This window comes from Psittacula echo (assembly GCF_963264785.1).
Source record: "Psittacula echo genome assembly, chromosome: 14".
Classification (NCBI taxonomy): domain Eukaryota; kingdom Metazoa; phylum Chordata; class Aves; order Psittaciformes; family Psittacidae; genus Psittacula; species Psittacula echo.
Window position 1 is genome coordinate 4,294,836 of NC_137750.1, and position 23,617 is coordinate 4,318,452.

Here is a 23,617-nt window from a genome sequence, read left to right on the forward strand (position 1 = left end):
TGTGATGGCTCCGGCCGCGGGATGCCCCGCAGCGCGCAGGTACGGACCCCGCGCCTCACCCTCGGTGAGGTTTTGGGGAGGGGGGTCCCGGTTCCAGCTTCTGTCTCCGCATAGAAGCGCCCCAAAAGCCCTCCCGTTGGGGGGGTGAGCGGGGGGGAGCAGCGCGGTACTGCTTGGGCGCGCAACATGCGCGCAGGAGGAGGGCGAAGGGAGCGCGGGTTTGGGGGTGCGGAATGGAAACCAGATGCCGGGGCAGGGCCGGGCTGTGCTGCTGGAGGGGGGGCTGCGCTGAGCAAACCTCCCCGCTCAAAGTGCGCCAGGAGTTCAGCGGAGCGGATCCGATAGTCGCGATCGGGCTGGCGATGGAGCCGCGCTCGCGCTGCCCTGCTTTTCTCCTCTTCTCCCTTCCTCTTTTTTTTTTGCCTGTGAAGAGTTGAAAAGCCTGTTTACTTTTTGTCTTTGATGTTGGGAGGATCTGGTTTTGATTAGATCAATACTCCTTTTTTCTCCCCCCCCCCCCCTCCTCCTTTCTTTCCCCCTCCCTGCCTTTGCAGAGAGGAGGCTCAGAGGATCCCCTGCTGACTCCAGGCAGAGGCAGGCAGAGGGGCAGGCAGCTCCAGGAGGAACTGGGAGCCCCACTCCCGGCCGGGCTGCGGAGCCATGAGCAGCGCCGTGCTCCTCGCCCACCTCCCCGACCCCAGCACCAGCTTCAGGGAAGACGCCCCCCGACCCCCTGTCCCGGGGGAGGAAGGAGAAGCACCATGCCCGCATCTCGCCAGCTCGTTCCTCCCCAAAAGCCAAAGCTTCAAGGCCATGCCGGTGCCTCCTGCCCCGCGGAGGAATGAGAATGGACTCGGGGAGCCGGAAGGCAGCGCATCTCCAGACTCCCCTTTGGCCAGATGGACCAAATCCTTGCATTCCTTGTTGGGAGATCAAGATGGTGCCTATCTTTTTCGGACCTTCCTGGAAAGGGAAAAATGTGTGGATACCTTAGACTTCTGGTTTGCCTGCAATGGCTTCAGGCAGATGGACCTTAAGGATACCAAAACTTTAAGAGTAGCCAAAGCTATATACAAAAGGTACATCGAGAACAACAGCATCGTCTCCAAGCAGCTCAAGCCTGCTACCAAGACCTACATAAGGGATAGCATCAAGAAGCAGCAGATAGATTCTATCATGTTTGATCAGGCACAGACTGAGATTCAGACTGTGATGGAGGAAAATGCTTACCAGATGTTTTTAACTTCTGATATATACCTCGAATATGTAAGGAGTGGAGGAGAGAATCCTGCTTACATGAACAGCAATGGACTGGGGAGCTTAAAAGTGGTCTGTGGCTATCTCCCGACCTTGAATGAAGAAGAGGAATGGAGCTGTGCAGACTTTAAAAACAAAATCTTGCCTTCGGTAGTGGGACTATCCAGCAAGACACTGAGGGTTACGGCGAATGTCAGAGCCACGGAAACCATCGAGAACGGATACAGGTAAGGGAACCCTTGGGAATGCTGCTGTGTTTTAACTTTAAGGACTTCTGAGAGTGTTGGGATGGAGCGCTGGGGAGCCAGAAGGGAGGCTGGGAGCTTCCCCGCGCCTCCAAACGCTGGAATTTGGGGGGTGTTGGCTGGGTTTGAAGGTATCTGTACAGAGGAAAGCAAGAGCCTGTGCTCTTAAGCCCCATTGGCTCTTTCAGTTCTCTTATAGATCAAAAACTTCATAGCAACTATGTCCTCCGGACATACGTTAATTATTGGTTCAACTTTCAAACGTATTAAGAGCAGTAGTAGAGTGGATCATATAGACGCATGAATAATATAACCTACTAGTTCCTCAACTCCACCATCAACCAGTGTTTAACTACGTTGGTTATGTGGGAAGCAATTGTGCGGTCATGGAGGAGGAAATGTGTGCACTTTGTGCAAGTTGCAGAGTTTGATGCACTAAAACTGCTCTTATTTTGTGTATGTGATGTACAGCCTCTCCCATCGCGTTGGGTGTTGGTATCATGTCAAAGGCAGTCAGGGTGGCGTCGAGCCAATGCATAAAGGAGGATACTTAAAATTGAGTACTAATAGAGGCATTCCAGGTATAGAGTAATAGTAGATCATTGGTGCTCTCCTGTTGGCCGTGTGCTCAAAGTTAAGCTCATTAAAATGTGGTTGTGTCTAATGGCAGCTTGTGGAGAGCGTTGTGTGGTGGCAGGGTTTTCTGCCCTTGTCTCGGGGTGCATCTGTGATGCTGAACCCATCTCTTTTGTTGGAGATATTGATGGCACAGCAGTGTGAGGATGAAGAACGTAAGAACCATCTTCACTTCATGGGGGGATGGGAAAGAGAGACTGATGAGCAAATGATGAGTTGTATAATCCTCTGAAAATGTATTCTTTCCTCTCCCCACCCTTGCCATAAATGTGGATTGTTGAATCAGGGCTGAGGGGAGAGGGCTCTGCTGGCAGATGTGCGCTCTCCTCTGCTGGCCCAGGAGCCTGGGCTTTGCTATGGTGAGTGTTTGACATCTCGTTTACAGGAATTGTGAGAGCGTGTCTGTGATTCACGGACATCAAAGGGCATCAGGCTTTTCCTGGGAAGGCTTTGCTGGAGTGAACCCTCCTCTCCTGCCCTGCGGAGAGCTTCCAGCTGTGCCGGGCTTCCCAGTGCCGAGACACCCGAAGCTGGGAGGCTCCTATTGCCTGTGAGGGAGCTCCGGAGGCAGAGGCCTCTTTGGTCCTGTCCCGGAGGCGTGGGTGCAGACCAGAGGGAGGGATGGAGAGATGGATGGATGGATGTGTGTCATCCTGACATGGCCTTTGGACCTCTCCTGCTGTGGGGCTATGCGGGGGGGGCAGTCGCTGGCAGCTGGTGTGTGGAGGGCTTGGGGTTTGGGATCTGCATCTCGTGCCTGAGTGTTACTGTCTGAGCATCTGCTGCTCTCCAGAACTTGGTTTGAACTGCTGCCCTTCGCTTGCTTTCCAGGAGGGGGATGTTTGATGCTTTTATCTCTCAGCCTTTGTTGGTATTCAGTGCTGGAAGGGCTTGGCTGTAATGTTCTACCAGAGCTGCAGGCCCTGCTAAAAAACCCACATGTGCCTTGTCCAGGGGAGTGCTGGCAGAATGGTGGCTGCTTGCCTGATTAGTGCTGGGATTTTTCCCTTTTCTTTATTCCCTTCCTTTTCTTTTTTTGTCCAGGGATTAATGCAGCTTGCTCCTCACATGTCAGAGCTACCCTCCTAGGACATTAGGTAGTGCCTTTTGCTTTGATCACCTTCTGTTGAATTTCCAGGAGCTTTTGCTCTCCATGGGGCCAAGAGATCTCAATGCAAAGAGAGGAAGGTCAAGCTGAGATGCTTCTCAGTTCCTCCCTGAGCTATCCATTTGTGAAGCCACTTGTGTGTGCATGTGCTAGAAGCTGATGAGCGTATGGATGGGTTATCTCTCATCACCCAGGGCTTAGGATTGCGTTCAGGATGGGAGCTGAAGCTTGCACAAAGTCTTTCGTGGTGAGTGGCCAAACCACACCTCCCTCCTCGTGTGTGTGATGGAATTAAAGCGTTCTGCTGGGTGTTATGGTTTAGAAGCACAGTGCAGGCTCTTGCCACTCACTTTGGTGGGTTTCCATGTGATTAGAGGAGCAAAACCCTGTGCTGAGCATACCTGATGGTGGGAGCAGAGCGATCTGGGGCTAGCCTGGTATTTGAATGGGAGACCACCTGGGAATCCCCGGGCAAGGAGTCCTAGCCAAAAACACAGCAAACAGGAGACCGCAGGATCTGTACGAGTTGAAAGACTTTGGCCCCAGCATCATTGATGGACAGGAACAGGAGAAGTCAAGTGAAAACATGGTGTATGCAGGCAAACTGCTTCCCGAGACAGGGAATGTTTTACATGCAGAACCTCCCTCTTGTCCTTCAAAGCGACTCCCCTCCCCTGGAGGTTGTGGTGTGGTTAAAAGTGGCCTCCCCACACGCTGTGCTGGACCTGGCCCCATGCTCCAGGAATTCCAGCTATTATTTATATGTGCTTCTATATTTATCAGGCACGACTTCGTGTACACAGAGAGGGCTCTTCCTTTGCTGTGCCGCCGCGTAACGGGGCTTCGTGCCTTCCAAGGTGGACTCATCTGCCTCCCATTAAACTCTAACATCAGTGGGGCTGGCCTTGCTTGGGGAAGGCTGAGGCTTGCAGATGGCCTTCTGCCGGCTCCCAGTGCTTCCTGGCCTTTGAAAGGACCCGCCGGTGCAGCTCCTTGTGTGTGAAGTTATTGGAACCAAGTTTGGCTTCAATTATCAAAGTAAATGATGCCATTGTAAAGCTATGCTCCAAGCACGGTTCTACAGTTAGAGCATGCAAGCTGTGATTAACATAGTTTTGTTCAAATATACCTTTTTTTTTTCCCCTCTCTCAGGTTTGTGCATGTGTGTTTTTCCGTTTCTTTTTAATCCCATCATTGCCCAGTGCTGTTTGTCTCAAGAAGATCCTTAATGAGATTCTATTTTACCTCAAAATGCTTCTTGTAGATATTCTCTTCTCTCTGTATAATGTGGTTTGAACGCCAGAGTGCTCTTATTTCTAAGGAGCAGTGTCTGACAATAAAAATCCCTTCCACGCTCTGAAATTGCACCCTCATAACAGGGGATACAACCAGGAGCCCCTGAAATTTTCATGGCATTATAATACCTCTGATATGCCCATTGCCTAACATAGCATAGAGAGAGGGTTCCATGCTGTGTGTCATCGCATCAAGATAAGAATAGGCTGAGAAACATCAGACATTCTCCTTGAAGCTCCAGAGCAACTGCTACCTGACAGCTGAAAACACTTTGCATATTGAGTTTGGAGCTGGGGAGTGTGTGTTTGTGATTGCAGCATCTGTGGCAGGAGACCACCGCTTTCCCCTGGAATTCAGAACCCTCCCAGGCAACTCCATGCATCTGGGTGCAATTAGTGTAGTAAGGTGGTCAGATTAAACGCAGCAAACCAGCCCCCACTGGTGTTTGTAAAGGGTTTTCTTTGGGGCAGTGTGTTGGAAGTGGACTGTAGGGGTTTACTTTGCAAATGCACCAGCTTTAGGGTTGATGTGAGGTCTTGGTGGGTGAATCGGTGCTGATGGGAATGCGAGTTCGTTCTGGCCACTTTCTGTGATTGTACCTTCCCAAACACTGTGTTTGGACACACCTCCTCCCTGTGCTATGACCGTGCTGCCTCCGCCCCCATCCCAGCATCTCCATCCATCCATGGCAAACCAGCCCCTTGGTGTACCCAGGGGTGACACAGGCACCTCCCAGCAGGATGGTGGTGCTGTGCAGGGAGCATCCCACAGCCTTATGGTCCTCTGGTTGCTCTCAAGCTCTGAGATGGTTTCAAATCAAGTAGTCATGAGATGTGCAACCCTTACACTGTTGACCCTAAACCCCACCAGGATCTAGGGAGGGTTGCTTGGGCTGCACATCCCCTTGAATTAGAATAGAAGACTGCATGGATTTTAGAGGGACTTTTTGTAGTGGTAGTAGGATAACTTTGCTTTCACCCACATGTGGAATTAATTTATCTTTGAAGATTTAACTCCTTTCCTGTGGCATTCCCAACTATCTCTTTCTTTTTCTTTTTTTTTTTTCCTTCTTCCCAGGTACATATATATTAATTTTTTTAACATCTTGATCTCCCCATCAGAAATGCCTTGGCCTCCTTCGGAAAGGAATGCAGCCCCGGCTGGGCTGAATACCTGCCTGCAGCCAGCCCCGCGCCTCTCATACCAGAGAGGCCCATCTTCCCCATTCCCCACCATGCTTCTACCTCCTGGGTTTTTTTTTATCCCCCTTTGTTTTATTATTATTATTTTTAACTTAAGCCTTTGTGGCTCCTGTTTTCGGTGTTGGAGGAGCAGGAATGCGCAGGGTGCCTGGTTAAAGGATGGAGAGCAGGATGATGGAAGGATATTGCTGCTCACTTTAACCCAGCTGGTCCCCTCCAGCCCCCCATGGGGGCAGGGAGGTGGAAAGCCCATTAAAGAAACCTGCTGAGCCTGCTGGCACATTCCTTAGGCCCCCAAGTCCTGGGGAAGTGGCCCTCATTATTAAAATCAGCAGTCCTTATCAGATGACAAGGCCTTTTGCTTTGATATACAAAGGCTGAAGCTTAACAACCCCATCTTCCCCTGGAAGAGGAACAAAATGTGCACCTTAACATGCGGCTTCCAAACCTCCCTGCATAATCCCCTTATCGCCTGCTGGAGATATGTGTATTGATCCTGGCTGGGAAGTTGGTGTGAGGGGAGGTAGAGGGCAGGGGGATGCTCAGGTTCCCCCCTGCCATGGTGACCCTGCCATGCTCCATCACAGCCTGTGTCCCTCTGCCCGTGAATTTTTCATGCAGCCATTCTTGGGTGCTCAATTCAAACATCCAGACTGGGCTCTGCGTTTGCTTCTCCAAGCAAAGATGAAGGTGTTGGTATCAGTAACCCACGTGCCTGTTAATACAACTTGTCCTCACATCCCCATCCTCTTCTTCCTCACCCAACTCCACACTAAAGAACAAGTTGAACGTGTAGTAGGTTCTCCTAAAAGCTGGGCTTTTTTATAATGCCAGGAAGATGGCACCCATCCCTGGGAGGCCAAGCCCAAGGCAAGAGGTTTCAGCCCTATCCATGCCTCTGGCACATGGTGGTCCTGCTCCAGTGGTTTCAGGCAGTTCTCCTGGTGCAGGCAATGTAGGTACTGTAATTTGTGTTCCCAAAGGGGCCCTAACCCCTTTATTCTGAGTAGTCTCAAGCATTTATTAGCTGGTTCCTCAACGGCTTTCAGTGGGACTTGAGCTATGAACTTCTCGATCTTTTACCTGCTGATGCCAACAGCAAAGCTCCTGTTGACCTCAGCAGTGCAGCATCAAGCTTTAAGGACAAACTCTTTGAAGGTATCAGAGTACTTAGAGGTGCTTCCTGGGATTTTATAAAGTGCACTTCCAATGCTAAAAGCAACATCTTTGAAGTTGGACTTTGGCTGTGTTTGGACAGAGCGTGCCTTGGCTGCTGCTGGTCTGAGCAATGGATGGTTGGTTGCTTCTGAAGAGGTTGCGCAGCCGTTGTGCATGGTTCCCATAAGGAGAGTGCTGCTGTGAAGCTTGTCTGCTTTTCCCAAGCCCAAGACTGGCTGGTAACGAGATTCCTGCTCTTGTCCCTAGGTGCTTCAAGAGGAATGATCCCGTTAACCCATACCATGTGAACTCTGGCTATGTTTTTGCCCCAGCAACCAGCGCCAACGATAGTGAGATATCTAGTGATGCCCTGACGGACGACTCCATGTCAATGACTGACAGCAGTGTGTAAGTAGCTTGTGTCCTTTTGGGATGTCCATCTGTGAACCTGATGCACCATGGGGGCTTGTGCAAGTGATCGCTCTGCTTCTGCTCCCTGTTGAATGGGGGCTGCCAAAACTGAGGTGTGCACCCAAACTGGGAGGTGTAGCAGGGCATGGTGGCCTTGCTCTTCATGCAGTCGCCGGAGGTATCAGATGGAGTAAAATAATTAATCCCTCTATTGCTGTTTTGCAACTGCAGCTGAGCAAACATGTTTTGCCCTATGGTAATGGTGCTGCCTGACTAATCCAAGGACCATATCTCCCTGAGCCTTTGTCTTAAGGCCAGGCTTCCTTAACTAGTTATCAGTCATCAAAGAGGAGGAGATTACTTCCTGTAGGAAGTACTTTCTGTAATTAGCGTTCATCATTAATGTCAGAATGTGCATTAATAGGGCCACTGACCTGAAGGGGCAAATAGCTGCTCATCTAGTGTGGCTGGGGCAGTCTTCAAAGAGCCATTTGAATTGGAGCTGCATGGAATCCGGCCTGGGTGTTTCAGGAGTGCTGGGATGAGAGATGATGCTGTGGCTGAGCCCAGGAGTTGCAGGATCTGGCTTTTCCTCCTGACTGTTGACTGTGCAACTGGGAGCAAGTCATTTGACTTTCTCCCTCTGTTTGCTGTCCCCAGTGGTGTTTAGTGTCTGTAGAGGAGACACTGAGACTCACTTAGTGCTCTTAAGGACCATCTTCTTGCACTGAGCAGAAAGCAGATGTTGCTCTTTGTGTGTTGCGATCTTCACTTATGTACAAGTGCTGTAGAAAAGCCCACCTTAAAACAGAGTGCTGCATTCCTGGTCTTCATCTCAGAGATGAAACTTCTCCAGTGTCTCTGTGAGAGATGCCCAGTGGTTACTGTGTACTCCTCAGAGGGGCTGGCATGCTGGGTTTTGAAAGCCAATGTGTGTGATGATGCACAACAGAAACCAGGATTTACCCAAACCCCTTGATGCGTAAACCAAGGCTTTATTTTTTTAATGCACATGTGTGTTTTGAACTGATATTACGGAAAAAAATAGTTTGTTGTCCCACCAGATTCCCTTATTGGACAATATTGGCATTAAATAAAAGAGCTGAATCATAGGGTGACTTCTTTATTTCTTCTTACTGGCTCTGGTTGTATGTGATCATGTGTCAACAGAGCATTCATTGGGTTAGTCATTTCTGGACCAGTGTAGGGTCACTTGGGATTCACAGGGCTAGGATTATACCCTCTCTTCACAGCAATGCCAATTGTAGGCCTTATACAGATGAGAGCACTGAGTGAGAAATAAAGTGCATGGTGGATGAAAGGCTTAACTGAATCGCTTTCAGGCCATTGTTAGTCCAGGGGAGCTTAGCGGGGATGAGAGGGCAGCAGCCCGCTTTGAAATTTGCTTGAACAAGTGAATAGGAGCTCCCCATAAAGCAGGGCTGAAAGGAGCCTGCCTGTTTTTTCCTGCTGTAACAATAGCCCGTGCAGGCTGTGAGAGTTTGGGGAAGCTTGGCTGATTAAACTGCCCCCAGCTCCAGGCTGGGGGGCGGCAGGAGGGCTGGGGGGGAGCGCGGAGGATGCTAAAAGGAGTATTTCCTGCTGCAGAACCGGTCCCGCTGGGCATCCCCGGAGCTGCTGGGAGCAGGCAGGGATGCTGGGTGCTTTTGGAAGTGGGAGAGGTAAATTGGCACTTCTGGAAGTTGGGCTTCAAGTTAAGGCTGATGTAAAACTTCCTCTGCAGAGGCGAAGGGGCCGCTGCCAGGATCGCAGGGAGACGTGTGGGATTCGCGGGCTCTTCCTGGCACTTGGCTGGAGAGATGCTGCAGACGTGTTTGGGGCACAGAGGCGCTGCGCTTTCACATGCTGAGCCCAGGTGCTCCTCTGCCTGCAAGGTTTTGCCCCCTCGAACAGAGGACCCGGGGTTTTTCTGTCAGTGGGGATGCAGATCAGTTCTTTTGGCTGATGTTGGTATCAACTGAAGAGGAAAAACTTGTTCTGGAAAAGTCTGTCAGTAAAGTGAGGGGTTTTTCTTTTTAAGTACATCTCAATCTGAACTGGAATTAGGACTCCAAATCATGCACAATCTGCCTTTTTAATTGTATCATAGATAACCAGGGATCAGGCTGTCCATATATATTTTGTAATAGCCACAAAGCATCATGCAAATTTCTGTTTCCATTTCTTGATTGGGGAGGGGGGAGAGGAAAGGGGATTTTTTTTAATTTGCTTATATCTTATTTATGGATTTACTTTGGACACAGGGGAATGCTGCTGAGCAAACTTCAAATATTACCTTATCTTACAAACCAGGCTTTTGATGTTGGCAAGATCAGAGGCTTGTTTCAGAGCCGTTGCCAAATGAAGATGGGAGTGAATGCATATGCGCATGAGTCTGATATTTCAAAGCAGCAGTAAAACTACATTCAGGTTAGGTCAGGCACATCTGAGTCAAAAGGCTAAGATAATTGGCTCAGCTTAAATGGCAGCTGACTGGGTAGAAGACTTCAAACTAGTGTTTCCCCCAGAAACAGATTGGCTTCGCCCCAGCCTGGTTAGCTGAAATGTTTATAATTAAACTCTACTATTTAGTGCCTAAACTCTGCAGCTCTTCAGCCCGCAGCTTTTAGGAGCCAAGAAAGTGAGTGCAGATGTTTGCTGCTGGAGCAAGCAGAGAGGTGGCACCTGGAGAGCTGGGGTTAACCCTTGTGCTGCCCCAGACCCCCTGCTTTTCATTTCAAAGGTGCTTTCTCCTGGTCGGAGGGTGTCTGCTTCAGCATCAGGGTACCCCTGGCCCCCATATCTCTTGTACTGAGCTTGGCTGCAGCTCCAGTTACCTGTCCCTTCCTCACCCATTGGTCACCCCTTCAGCCCTGGCCTTGACCATTTCCCCCTAGGTTTAGACAGCACCCATCAAAGGGGCTGTAAAAGTCCCTCCCCATTCCCAGGCTGCCTTTTCTGAGCCACTCCACAGCTTTCCCATCCAATGCAATACCTCTTTTTATTAAAAATAAACCTTTTCTCTCATTCTGCATGTTGTTACAAGTTGGGAAACTCTTCTGAAAGGCAGGGCTGCAGAAGCAGGGAGCCGGAGGTTTGATGTGGGGCTCTCTGGTGCAACCAGAGGAGTTTTAGGAGGAAGGAGCAGCTTTTGTACTGACTTGAATGAGGGCAAATCTTAACTAAAGTGAGGAGCTGTGCTGTTGGGTCAGTGTTGGTTTTCCTCTTCCTTTTCAAGCCTGGGAATGGCGTGAATCCCTGCTCCTGCTCCATAGCCTGTCCTAGGACCTTCCCTTTTGGCAGAGATGGGAGCTTGGGGATACATTGGGAGATGAGCTCCCAGCTTGGTGGCCGCAGCAAAGGGGTTGGGGACATCTCATGCTTGCAAACTTGGAGGGATGTGGGGAGCACAGGGGGGCTGCAAGGCTCCCCTTGTCCCTTGGTTGTGTCCTTGGGTATCTCTTGTTGAGCACAAAGCCCTTCAGCTGCTCTTCCCCATGTGGCCTCTTGGACTGCCATTTGCAGAGGACACCTCCTCTTCCATTGCATATGGTAATGGGATTAGTCTTGTATGGATGGGTGCAGGTAACATGCTCTTGCTGGTGTTTTTACTTACCTTTACAGTGCCTGTTCTGCTGGTCATTCCCTATATTGAAGGTCTTCCCTAAGAGACCCATATCTCAGTAAGCCTCAGTTAGCAAATGCTTCTCTGAAGATACAGATGACTTGGTTTTCACCTTAGACTGGTGTTTCCCCCATCTTCTCCCAAAGCTAAGGCATGTCATGTACCTGTTGTCCTATGGGTTCATGGAGCAGAAATGCTTGGTGGCCATCAATGGCTGTGGTCAGTGGCCATGGCCAGCTGTATAGGCCAGTATGTGCTGGATTCTTCCCCAGAAAGTGCATTTTTGGGGACATTAGGGCAATCAACTCCTTTCACTTGTAATGTAACGTGAGTTCATGGATTGTGTCTAGAGGATGCTAATGTTCATCCTGTAGCATCAAGGCCTTTCTCTGCAGTCCTGGCATGCTCTCTTTTATGATAAAGGTTTTCCCCAAGTTTATTAAGGTGGAATTGTACTGATCTTTCACTGCAGGCTTTGCAGCTTCACCTTGCTCATTAAAAGAATTTAATGGCAACTGAACGCTTTGGCCAAGGCCTTCAATAGCGTGCTTCAAACCTTGAGCATGGAGCGATGGCATCTCATCATCTTCCTCCTCAAGAGAAGGGACCTGGTGTCTTCAGGAAGGCATTCACTTGTGCCATGTCTCTGTCTATGTATCCAAAGCATGTTGGTGTGTCTCTGCCATCACTGTGGCTATAGGAGGTGGCACACAGAGATGCTGTGCTGTGTTGGTTCCTCTGGCAGCAGCGTGGGGCCACTGCTGCCTGCTCGGCCGCTGCTCCTCCTTGGGCAGGAGCTGTTTGCTGTGCTCAGGAGATGAGTCAGGTGTGGGGGCAGGTGAATGGAAGGGCTGGGACTGGAGATCAAGGTTGTTCACCTGGGCTCAGGGAAGAGGAGGACTCAGACATTCAGGATCTCCAGGCACGCTCTTCCGGCTGTCCCTGCTGTCTGTGGAAGTCCCTTTAATCCTCACTGCAGGAGTTCTTTGCGTGGCTGGATGAAAACACCCTGTGTTGCCTCGAGCGGGATGTGCAGGGGCTGTTCCCACCATGGCTTCCTAGCCAGGGGCTGGTGTGGTCAAAGGGAGCAGCGTTGTGCCTGGAGGGTACAGCCCAGCTTTGTTCATGCCTCGTGGTGTCCTGTCTGTGCTGGCCAGCCCCAGGGCAGGAGAAGCATCTCTGGTCTAGAGATGGGGACCAGCCTTTTGATGGCCATCCGTCTTCAGTCCCTTCTTGTTCCCAGCATTCCTTGGGGTGTTTCAGAGCATGATGAAAGTTGTGGTCTTAGAGAGCATAATTCAGGGGTGAAAAAGCAACCAAAATAAAGGGCAGAAGCAGAAACCAGGCACTGGAAGGGCCTTTTCCTAAGATGCCTCGGAAGTGAAGCTGATGGGTTCTTCGGGTGTCTTCCCATGCGGAGTTGCCTTCATCTTGCTTTTCAGCTTTTGCTTCATTACTGCACATCCATGTAGATGGTGACATGGGCAGTTCCCAAGCTTCCAGATGTTTGAGGCTTCAGGTGCCATCCACAGGGCTCAGCACCTCTGGGAACATGGGCCTATGGATGCCTGGGTGGTTTCAGAAGTGAAGGAGAAGCATCTTGCTTAGAGTGTAGGGAGAGCCGCGACTGATGGTGACCTCTCTTCCGTGTGCAGAGATGGGATCCCCCCGTACAGAATTGGGAGCAAGAAGCAGCTCCAGCGGGAAATGCATCGGAGCGTCAAGGCCAACGGTCAAGTTTCTCTACCTCATTTTCCGGTAAGTTCAGGTGGGAGCCACAGGGAATTGGTTGGCCATGGGGAAGTGTTGGGATTGGGAACTAGCACACGTGGAGGGAAGAAGCAGGGGAGGAGAGTGTTTCCATCCCTACGTCATGCCACAGAGGAGATGCCGCTTGGTGTTGGGCAGGAGCCACGTGTTTTCAGCATCCTTGCAAAACCCTGCTCGTGTACAGTCTGTACAGCCCCGGTTTGGTCCTTCCTTGACACCCAGGTGCTAATTAGGGCTCTTCAGTGGAGCTTAATTTGTCCTCCTGGGCTAAATCCAAGCAGAGATGGCCAGGTTGGGTCTGGTGAGAGCCTTGGCTTTGGCCACCACCCTCACACCTCCACTGGTGCTGGGGCTTGGCCTCCACTGCATCGCTGGTGGCCTTGGAGAGCATCCGCATCTCCTGTGAGTGATGGGAAGCAGGAGCTCCCAAAAGAGGTGTTTGCAGTGGATACAGGCCTGGCTCTGGGGGGCTCCGTGCTCTCCAGAATTACCTCTCTGACTTGCTAATTCAGTTGACTCGCAGGCTCCCGATTCCTGCAGCGAATAAACTGTTTACACAGACAAGTACAAACTTATCTTGTCTTGAGATTAATGTGCTAAAACTCCTCTTTCTGCTGTGTTAAGCAGCAAGAAACCATAGATGAGATTTCTGGGGTGTGTGCGGGGGGTGGTTTGTGTGGTTTTTTTCTTTTTGGTATCTTTTTTTCCTCCCTTCCCCTTCCTCCCTAAAGAAAGTTCTATTGCCTGAGCTTGTAAATTAGATTATTTTGTCCCAGGGCGTGCAAATCGACTTTCTCTGTAAGGCAGTGCTTTGATCAGGGACTGAATAGAGCCAGCTTGTGTAAGAGTGACAATTTCCAGCAGAGTGGCCTTTTTCTACCCTCACATCATTTCTGGAGCTAAGTGGTTGCCGGAGAGAGGCCCCACCTCATCTGGTGGGTAGTGTGTGAAAGAGTTGGCAGTTCAGCTTTGGGGGGGGGGAAAGAAGGAAAAGGGGTGCATGGGGTGGCGGGCGGGAGGGCACAGGCTGGTGGGTGGTTTCTTTTTCCTCCTTTTCCTTGGTTTTCCCTCCCCTTTTCCTGCCATGTTTGCTTCTCTTGGCAGAAATCCGCGGGTTTGCCTCTTTATATTCTGCACTTGATTTGGAGATGTTCCCTTTTTCCCTTGATAGATCTGCTTGAGGCAGCCAAGCTCAGCAGTGTAGCACCACTAGCCTGCAGCAGCTTTCTTCATTTTCTGTACAAAGAGATGGGAAGGGGAGGGGGGGGAAGAGATCTAGGACACTGTTGAGACAACACTACCTCAAAGGTGCCCAGTGTGTAGCCAGGAAATAAATTACCAGCACTTCTCTGATCTGCAACCGTTTGACTTCTTCTTTTTTTTTTTTTCCCCCTTTTTTCTTCTCCTTTCCCTTTTTCTCCCCCATCTTATTTTTTCTAATTTCCAACTCCTTTCTGTTTATCCTCACTTTATTCCTTGAGTTAAAGCCTCCCCCTCCCACCTCAGAGGCGGGTTTTGGGGGTTTTTTTTCCTCTTTTCCCTCTATTTTTTTGATGTTTGACAACAGTCTTTGAAGATTTTCTACTTCAGAGTAGCTACTGATGGGCTGGTTGTACTACAGAGAGAACAAGCGGGGTTCCTCAGAGTGCGACCAACTGCTCCTGCCGAAGGCAAACGCTGGTGGGGAGGATGTCACTCCATGAGGCCACAGCACTAGCTCATAAAAATCCAGAGCAGACCATGCCTTGTTGCGGTCGTCTTTTCATCCAAACATGGAGACACAACAAGCGTAGCGGGGCCAGCGATGCCGCTCCGGCTAAACATGCCTTGTGCCTTCTGTCCCCGCTCCTTGTAGAGGACCCACCGCCTTCCCAAGGAGATGACCCCGGTGGAGCCAGCTGCCTTCGCCGCAGAGCTCATTTCCCGCCTGGAGAAGCTGAAGCAGGAGCAGGAAGCCATGGACAGTCTGGAGGAGAGGCTGCAGCAAATCAAGGAGGTAGGAGGATTAACCCTGCCGGGGCTGGGCACAGCTCGCTGCATGCTGCCCTGCTTGGCTTGGGATGGGAGGGGGCCGTGTCCTGCCCAAGGGGAGGAATGTGTTTCGGTGGCACTGCATTCCATGAGCCCGTGGGGGGGGCCATCCCGGCGCACGCCTCGCCGGCTCCCCATGCTCTTGCATTGATTCCTCGCCATCGCTTGGCCGGCAGGACGAGGAGAAGGAGGGCTCGGAGCTCCCCGCCAGCCTGCAGAGCAGTCGGGAGATGGTGAACCCGCAGCACCCGCTCTCGCTCCTGCCCTCCAGCAGCTACGAGGAGGACCCCCAGGCCATCCTGGACGAGCACCTCTCCCGCGTGCTGAAGACCCCCGGTTGCCAGTCACCGGGCATGGCCCGGCACAGTCCCCGTGCCCGCTCCCCCGACCGCCTGCCCATGGGCAAGCTGCCGCCCGGCGCGGCCTCACTGGCGGCGTGCACCTTGCTGGGCAAGGGCTTCATCACCAAGCAGACCACCAAGCACGTGCACCACCACTACATCCACCACCACACCGTGCCCAAGACGAAGGAGCAGATCGAAGCAGAGGCGGCTCAGCGGGTGCAGTGCTGCTGCCCAGCGGGCAGCGACTTCTACTGCTACCCCAAGTGCAAGGGACACCCCAAAAACACCGACCCGCCTCTCCCTCCTCTGGAGCCTTTTGGGTAAGTCGTGAGCATCTCCCCATTGCCTCCGCCCCAAACCATCACACCCCTGCCGTGGGGATGATCAGCACAGGGAGCTAATGGTGGGCTCCTGTCTCCTTTTTGCCATCAGCAGGACGGGGACGCTGCTGAAGAGGCCGGGCAGAGGAGTGGATAGTGTGGCCCTGCCATCCGGTGATGGGGGGCTGCCTGGTCCCGGTGGGGTGCAGCTACCAGGGGGCGAAGCAGACCGGGCACAGAACGTCTGGCAGTGGATGCTGGAGAGCGAGAGACAAAACAAGCACAAGCCCCATAGGTAAATACGCAGCTGTCTGCAGCAATATCGCTCCCGGTAAATATTTATATATTACATGGCCTGTCTATTTTTACAATCGCTAAAAACAAATGAGACTCTTTGCTCCTCCGGTTTAATATAAAAGCTGTTCCGCAGAACCAGAAAAACCACAAAAATGTCATGTTTTTGGCAATAAACCTCCTTTCATGTTATGACAGACTTTTGAGAGGGAGCGAGCAGAATAGGAGCTGCTATTAAAGTCATATTTTCCAGCTTTTCTAACCCGACTTCTTCCCCTCCCCAAGCACACAAAGCACAAAGAAGGCCTACAGCTCCGACTTCGCCAAAGGGGCCCCCGGCCGGCACCACCCGTGGGGGACCAGCAGCCACCCGCGTGGGGCGCAGCCTGCCCACCCCTTCATCCAGGACCCCGCCATGCCGCCGCTCACCCCCCCCAACACCCTGGCGCAGCTGGAGGAAGCGTGCCGCCGCCTCGCCGAGGTCTCCAAGCCGCAGAAGCAACGGTAACGGTGCTGGGAGGGATGGACCTGGTCCTGCGGTAGGGGCTGGGGAGGTTTGATGGGTGCTGGTTGGGCTCATCTTCAGCCAACACCCAGGTGGGATGGGGCAAGGAGGTGGCTGCGCATCCCTGGTGGGCGATGTGGACATCGTCCTCCCCACCTAAGTAAAGGGTTGTCCATGGCCAGGCTCGTAGCCTGAGCCTCCTTATTCCAACCCCACCCTACATGGGCACACATAGTTAGAATCCCAGACGATTACTTCCACTCTTTTGCTGGCTGTAATTTGCCCATTTTTCCTCTGGGATGGACTCCAGCTACATACCAAGTGGGGAATTGGCCTGGTTATCATTCATTTGGGTATGGAAGGATGAATTAGCCCACAGCATTTTTAATTCTTCCTTTGATTGTTTACAACATGTGAGGCTTGATACAAAGAGCGAACTTAATGACCCACAGGAGACTTCAATTAGAAGGAGGTTGTATTTCAACTATCGTTTATTAAAGTTTGGGTTTTTTTTTCCTCTCCTCCTTCCCCCCTTGCCCTCCCCTCTGCCCATTTCAGATGTTCAACCTCAAATCAGCAGAGGGATCGAAACCACTCTGCTGCCGGGCCAGGGGGAAACACCCCTTTCTGCAATGCAAGTCTAACAACGGAAGAGTGAGTATTGCACACACACAGAAGGATTAGGAAATATATATTTATAATAATTCTGTTTTCATTAACTGGCTCGTGCTTTGAGGACATTTTTCTATCTGAAATTTTGTCTTTCAAACGTTCTTCTTAAAGAAAGAACAAAACATTTTCCAATCTTGTCTGTGGCTCTTTTAAACTGGCATTCCTGTAAAGTGGACAAAGATTGGATTAGTCTAATTACAGGATGGTTCTTTTAACAAGAAATCTGCTACAGAGAGGTCTAAAATGGCCTAAATAATTAAAGTTTTCTTTCTTAGCCTCTTCATCTTAAGCAATGAGTAATGTTTGAAGTCCAGGCTGAGCCACCTGACTAGAGCCTTTCATTTTTAATTGGTTGACCTTAAGTCCACCAGCTGTCTTTGCTAGCAGCTTTTTTTCTGAAGCCACTCTACAAAGACTTAGAACAAATTAGGAAGACTAAATTACTGCGGACTAACACTTTGTGACCTTTTGACATGCCAAGTGTACATTGCCTCAGCAGCAGTTGTAGATCGGCCTGCACCGTATTCACCAGAGCGTTGCCATTTGGCTGGGTAATATTGGTTTAATTATTCTTGAAGAAGGGTTTCTTGGTGCACATGGCAAGATCCAGTTAATTTTACCCTCGCTGGGCAAAAAACAAGGTTATTTGTGTAGTGCACGTGATGGGGCTGGCGCTGGTTTTTGCTCTGTGAGCTGGTGCTTGCAGGTGGTTTTGTGCATGAGAAGCAAGTCCGGGCGATGTGTTGTATGGAGGCAAATGAAACAAGCCTTTTAAAATCAGAGATGTGCAAAGGGCTTGGGACTGGATGATCTTAAGGCCCTTTCCAACCCAAGCTATTCCGTGAATACTGGGGCTCACTGGCTAGGGGTTAGCCCATGGTGAGCCCTATGCTGGCCCGTGGTCCTGCTCTGATGCTTCCAGCAAGCACCTGACCTCCATCCCTCCATTCTCCCATCCATAAACTGGTAGGAGGTCTCTGCTGCCCAGAGCTGGGTGCCTGTAGTGCCACAGTTCCCATCCCCACAGCGAGCAGGAGCTGTTGTTGGAGCCCAGCAAAGGGCTGTGCAAACGCAGCGTGACAAATGCACAGCGAGGACAGGAACATCTGAGTGCTCAGGTCACACCCAGGGTATTTCTGACCGGCGTTCCCTGTGGCAGGAACATTGCTGCATGGAGTGCGGTGAAGCGGTCTGGTCCTAAATGGAAAAATAGAGGGTTTTGTGTGTTTGCTGTTTTTCAGTCACAAAGAGCCAAAGAAAGTGCCGGTCGTTCACACCTCTCAGTCCAGTGAGCTGGTTGTCACCTATTTTTTTTGCGGAGAAGAAATTCCCTACAGGAGGATGTTAAAGGCCCAGAGCCTGACACTTGGGCTCTTTAAAGAACAGCTGAGCAAAAAGGGAAATTACAGGTAAGAATCTGTGATCTGTTTGTTCTTTAGTGTATTGCAGTAAATAAGTAAGCTGATACGTCGCAGGTCTGCCCACAGTGACACAAAGGCTGCAGCTCTTCTTACTCTCTTCCCACTCAAACCAAGAGCATCTTTGTGAGGCCAGCTCCCCTCCATCTCCTCCCCTCAGAAGCATTAGGATGCAGGATGGCTGCACTCATGCTCCAAACCTTGTCCACAAAGCCTGAATACCAGGGAGGGCCTTGTGGCAAAGGCATGGAGCAGTGGTGTTAGGTTTCCAAACCGGGCTCTTTCACCTTGCTGTGGCCTCCTTGCTTGCCTACTCATTGAATTTCTTAATGTTTTGCAATGGTGTGGCCATAAATGGGGTCAGGGAAAGGTTGGGATGCTGCATGTGAGTGGACACGGAGCTGCGATGCAGCCAGCTTGCTCTTCATTAGGGGAAAAAGAAACCTTTGCCCTGCAGGGAGAGCTCCACCAGTGATACCCAGTTCCTCCTCAGGATTGCCCGGGATCCCTGCCTGTCTGCTCTCCAGGGCCCAGCTCCCAGTTTGAACAGTTTGCCCTTCCCATGGCAGTAGCTTCACATTGGCCATTTTTGCAGTACTCTCCCTAGGGATCATTTCCTGGCACTTCTGCAGGGTGAGCAGGAGAGGGAAGTTCTGACCTTAAGTTCTGAATTCGGTGGTGTTTCAAAGAGCAGAAGGTTTGTCCTCTCACCGGCAGCCTCTGCTTTGACCTCCAAATGGTCCCTTGGGCTTGGTAAGAGGAGTTCCCAGCTGCTGCTCCATCACTGGCCTGGCCCTAGCTTTGGGAAGTCTGCCCATGCAGATCAGAACGGGGTCACCCAAGGATGCTGTCAAGCTTAGAGTCTGTCTGTGGCTGTTGTCAAGTGGGGCTGGGGCTGAAATCCTGCCAATCCTTGCCCAAAACCACCTTTGCAGCCACCCAGCTGCCATCAGATGGCAGCAACCTGCAAGTACACCCAACCTGGACAACCTGCGGGAGAGGTCCCTGTGCTTCCTGCACCCTTGTGCCAGTTCCCAGCCCCTAAAGCCTTTCCTATCCTGCTGTGCTCCTCCTCCAGCTGCCGGAGCTTCATGTCCCGGTTTTCCTGACCTCCCCCCTGCTCTACTACTGCTCCAATGGCCGTGTAGTCCCACCCCCAGAAACATCCCTTTTTGTGCTGCGTGTTGTTCTGTGACATGTTCAGTGTGATGCCCAGTGCAGGAATAGGCCACTAAAACCTCTGTGGCCCAAAAGCCCCTCCAGGTGCAATTATTTGTGCCTTGTCAGCCTGTAATTACTTTAGGAACTGTTTTAAAGTGACTGACAAGGATGAAACACTGTTTTGCTCAGATCTCACCCCTTTACACCTGGGTAAAGACAATACCGAAATGTATAAAAGGAACTTGGGTACGTGCCCAGTATTTTATCTTGCACAGACGCAAGGTGAAACTAATTACACAAATGTGTGCACCTCCAGGGAATCAGTTTGATCTAAGCTTTGACTTTTGGCTGGACTTTGAGTGAAACTGCAGGTGACCTTCAGGGGGAAGAGGTCCGCAGTGCCCTGAGTAGCGTGTGTGTTACGGGGAGGCACTAACTAGGCTGCTTTGGTCACATCTGGCATTGATTTCTTTTTAAGGCACATTTAATAAGCATGGCTTTGAAGCCGTTGCCTTTCATTTAATGCACAAAGACACGCAGAAATGCTCCGCTCTCCAAATTCTTTATTGATTGGATCAGTTTGCGAGGCGGGTACCTCGGGCTCCCGCGATGCCAGAGCCGTGGGGCAGCCGCCGGGAAAGCGCTGCTTTGCTTCCCTTCCTCCCCCCCCACTCCAGAAGGAGGAGGAATTAAGCAGTGATTTAATACTGATGGCGTTAACAAAAAACAAACATCCACGCACAAAAAAGCTGGGTGGTGTCGGGTAATGTGAAGATGGCAGCGGTTCAGAACAGCGCTGAAGGGCCCGGCCCGCGCGCCTCGATTGGTGCCAGATGTCCCAGAAAATAAAGGAAAATAGAAAGGAAAAAAGCAAAAGAGCAAAGCTTGCCACATAAAATAGGCTTCAATGGAAAGCCCATTGCTGAGCAAATAAGAGCAGAGTGACTTGTTTGAAGATGTGGGGGGGAGGATAACTTTTTTTCCCTTGCTTTGCCTCCTCTTTCTCTTGTTTTTTCCCCCCTTTTCTGTGTGAAATAAGGTTGTAATTATGGAAAAGGTCAGAGCCTGTTTTCCCAAATCCAAACTCAGTAAACACAGCCAGGGCTTGGGGTGGTGGAGGAAGTGATGGGGAAGAGCGGCTCTTATCGGGAGAGGGGTGGAGAAGGGGAAAGGGAAGAGAAAGTTCTTTGTAATTCATTCAAACTTGCCTTGGGTTTTGCTGGGTTTGGTTCAAGGCTGCTGGCCTGGGGAATTGCGGCCTTGACCTGCAGCATCAAAGGTGGTGGGAGCTGGGCCATTGACTTCAATGAGGGCAGGCTCTGAAGGGCTTAAAGAAGATGTTTTTTTTCCTTGCTGAGCCATTAAAGATGCAACATGTGTCAGTGCAGCTTGGCGTGACTGTACAGAAATAAACCTCCCTGTACCTGGACTACATGGGGCTGGTTTCATCTCTTTTGACTGAAAGGGCAGCTTTTATCTCCCTACCAAAATAATTCTACCCTAAAAATACACAGGTTTGCAGGGTGTTGGTACTGGGTAGTTTAAAAGGGTGGAACAGAACAGTCACTAGAAAAGAAATCAAACAAATTCTAAACCCCTTCTGTAGCTCTTCAGGTTTTAATAGTAAAAAGGAGCTTAATTGATCTCCTTTCCCATCCTACTAAAAGAGGAATTGCAAAACCCTTTCCCCTGACAAACATCTGCCAGCCCCAGTTGTCTGGAAACTCCAGGGGAGGGGTTAATTTTTATACATACATACATATATATATCTATATATATATAGATATATATATGTTTTATTCTTTGTAATCCATCTGATGAAGGTTTTTCCATCCCTGGCGATCAGATGGCAAAGCCCTTTTCCAAGGGAGCAGGCATGTCCGAGGAGGTGTGCGGCGGCAGACGGACAGGCTCCCTAAATGCTACCCCTCTGAATGGAAGCCCTTCATTTGTGCATATGCAATTAAGCAGCCTTAGAAGGAAGAAAGCTCCAAACGGGATAAAAGGAACCTTTAATCAAGAAGCTGAACGGTCTAATTCAGGATAATAGAGGGGTCCTTACTGTTTGACACAGGAGGGGTGGGGGTGCTTTTTTGTCTCTGGGAGCGTTGGCTTCATGATCTAACGACCCGGAGCAAAAGAGCAGGAATGTGGGACACTGCTACTTGACCTCCCCGTGTCACATCCCGCAGGCTGGACCAGGGCTGCTCCGTGCCTCCCGACTGCTAGGAAGCATCAGGAAACAAGGGCAGGAGTTTCTGTCACTTAAAATGGATCCATGAATTAGGCACTTGGTTGTTTCGAATGCGAGGCTCCTGAGGTGTTTTCTGTCAGTAGGAGGACTGCAGAGTTTCAGCTTCTGCATTGCAGGAAGCTGGGATGGTTTTCTTTTAATCCATCCCTCTGCCTAAAAAGCCTCTCCTTTTAATAACAGTTGCTAATTTTAATGTTGGGCTTCAGCTTTGAAACAAGAAAACACATGAAAGAAAGAAGGTGGGGAGAGAGGGGAGCCTTTAGAATGCATTGCTTTGAAATGCTATTTATTTATGTTTTAAATAAGATATTTGACCAGAAATCACCGTGCTTTCTAATTTTCTTTACGGCTGAGGATATCCACTGCCAACATGTACAATTTACTCACTGTAGAAGAGGTTGTCGCTGCTCCCTCCATCCCATCTCCATCCCTGCAGCTCTGGGGATGCTTTCATGTTGCAGGGCCTCGGTAGCCCTGAGGTTTTCCTGGCCACGCCGGGTGCTGGAGCAGCATCCTAGGAGAGAGAGATTGGGGAGTTGTGGTTAAAAGAGCTGCCGGAGCATCCTTTGCTTTTCCCTTTTGATTTTTAACTGTGTTTTAATTCTCCTTCACCACAGATACTACTTCAAAAAAGCAAGCGACGAGTTTGACTGCGGCGCCGTGTTTGAAGAGATTTGGGAAGACGAAACCATCCTGCCCATGTACGAAGGGAGGATTCTTGGGAAAGTCGAAAGGATTGATTGATGGCATCTGCGTTTCGTAAGGGAAGTTAAGCTAGAATGGGCTTTGGACACACACAGCAGTAGTGATGAGAAGGAAAGGAGGAAAACAGAAACCAAACTCTGAAGGAAAGTTTTGAACCAATGAAGAAAACAAGTGAGGTCTGGGAAGACTTTGCTGAATTAGCCTTAGAGGAGAAAAAAAATGGCATTTATTATTCATGAGTTGGGTACTGAGATGATAAAACCCCTGAACTATTTATTAGAAACATGACCACTGTTGGCTATTGGAGATGCAGACCCTGTTTGAGAGACTTCCATGCATAATATATGACTTCCTGGGGATCTGAAATCTATGGACTAAGAGAAACTGTGTATAGCTTACCTTAACAGTAATCCTTATTGATATTTATTGAACAGTCTGTTTTCCCTTAAGTCCAGTTTTTGGATATGCTGCTTTAACAATGGAGAAGAGGGGCTGGGAAGTGGGGTGATGGGAGGAAGGATTATTCTATTTTTCTATATTGTTCCCACTATCTAAAATTGGGGAGTTTGGCTGTGAGCACGTTCATGCTTCAGTTTTGGTTGGAGGGGGAGGAGGGAAGGAGTCATGGTGTGCCCAGTCTCTCTCCTGAGTGAAATGAGAGATAAGAACAATAATAAAAGGCAAAATCAAGACACTGTCCTGCCATTCACCTGGAGACCGGTGCATCCTGATCTATGCTGCTCTAATTGGAAATAAAGGTCTTAAGCATTAATGTATCTTAGATGCAATAGAAGAACAGCAACATTGTGATTTCTGTCCATGGATTTCGGGGGTGTGAGGTGTTTGCTTTGCTGCTGTCAGGGGTGAGGGTACCGCGTGGTGGCCAGTGCCTCTTGGTGGAGGCAAGGTAGAGCAGAACCCTGAGCCTGGGAGAGCTGTAGAAGCCATGCAGTTCCCATTCCCATGCTTAGCGCACCAAAAGGACACGTTGCAAAAGCCAGGTTAAAAAGTATGTATTCCACATAGCTAGCTAATTTCTTTAGCCATTCTACTTCAATGTTAGCACTACTTGTATTTCAGCCACGTGTATCTAGGATGGGGCACGACTTCAGGCCGGTGTGGAGCGCGTGAATCGTTGTGTGGTGGTTCCTGGTTGGGGTTTTGGTTGGGTTTGTTGGTTGGTTGGGGGTATTTTTTGCCTTCCC

The 23,617-nt window shown here is 50.2% G+C and overlaps 1 protein-coding gene across 2 annotated transcripts; it reads left to right on the forward strand.

Moving 5' to 3' along the window:
- Positions 1-660: 660 nt before the first annotated feature.
- On the forward strand, positions 661-22,451 carry AXIN2 (axin 2; the record flags this gene model as incomplete). Of its 2 annotated transcripts, XM_080629678.1 has the most annotated exons (10): positions 661-1,484; positions 7,170-7,310; positions 12,594-12,696; positions 14,564-14,704; positions 14,916-15,403; positions 15,516-15,698; positions 15,983-16,201; positions 16,761-16,856; positions 18,116-18,283; positions 22,325-22,451. In XM_080629678.1, the coding sequence occupies 10 exons, from the start codon at positions 661-663 to the stop codon at positions 22,449-22,451; spliced, it is 2,490 nt and encodes an 829-aa protein (XP_080485804.1). The 2 variants fall into 2 exon arrangements, with proteins under 2 accessions (XP_080485804.1, XP_080485805.1); XM_080629679.1 differs by lacking the exon at positions 15,516-15,698.
- Positions 22,452-23,617: the final 1,166 nt, after the last annotated feature.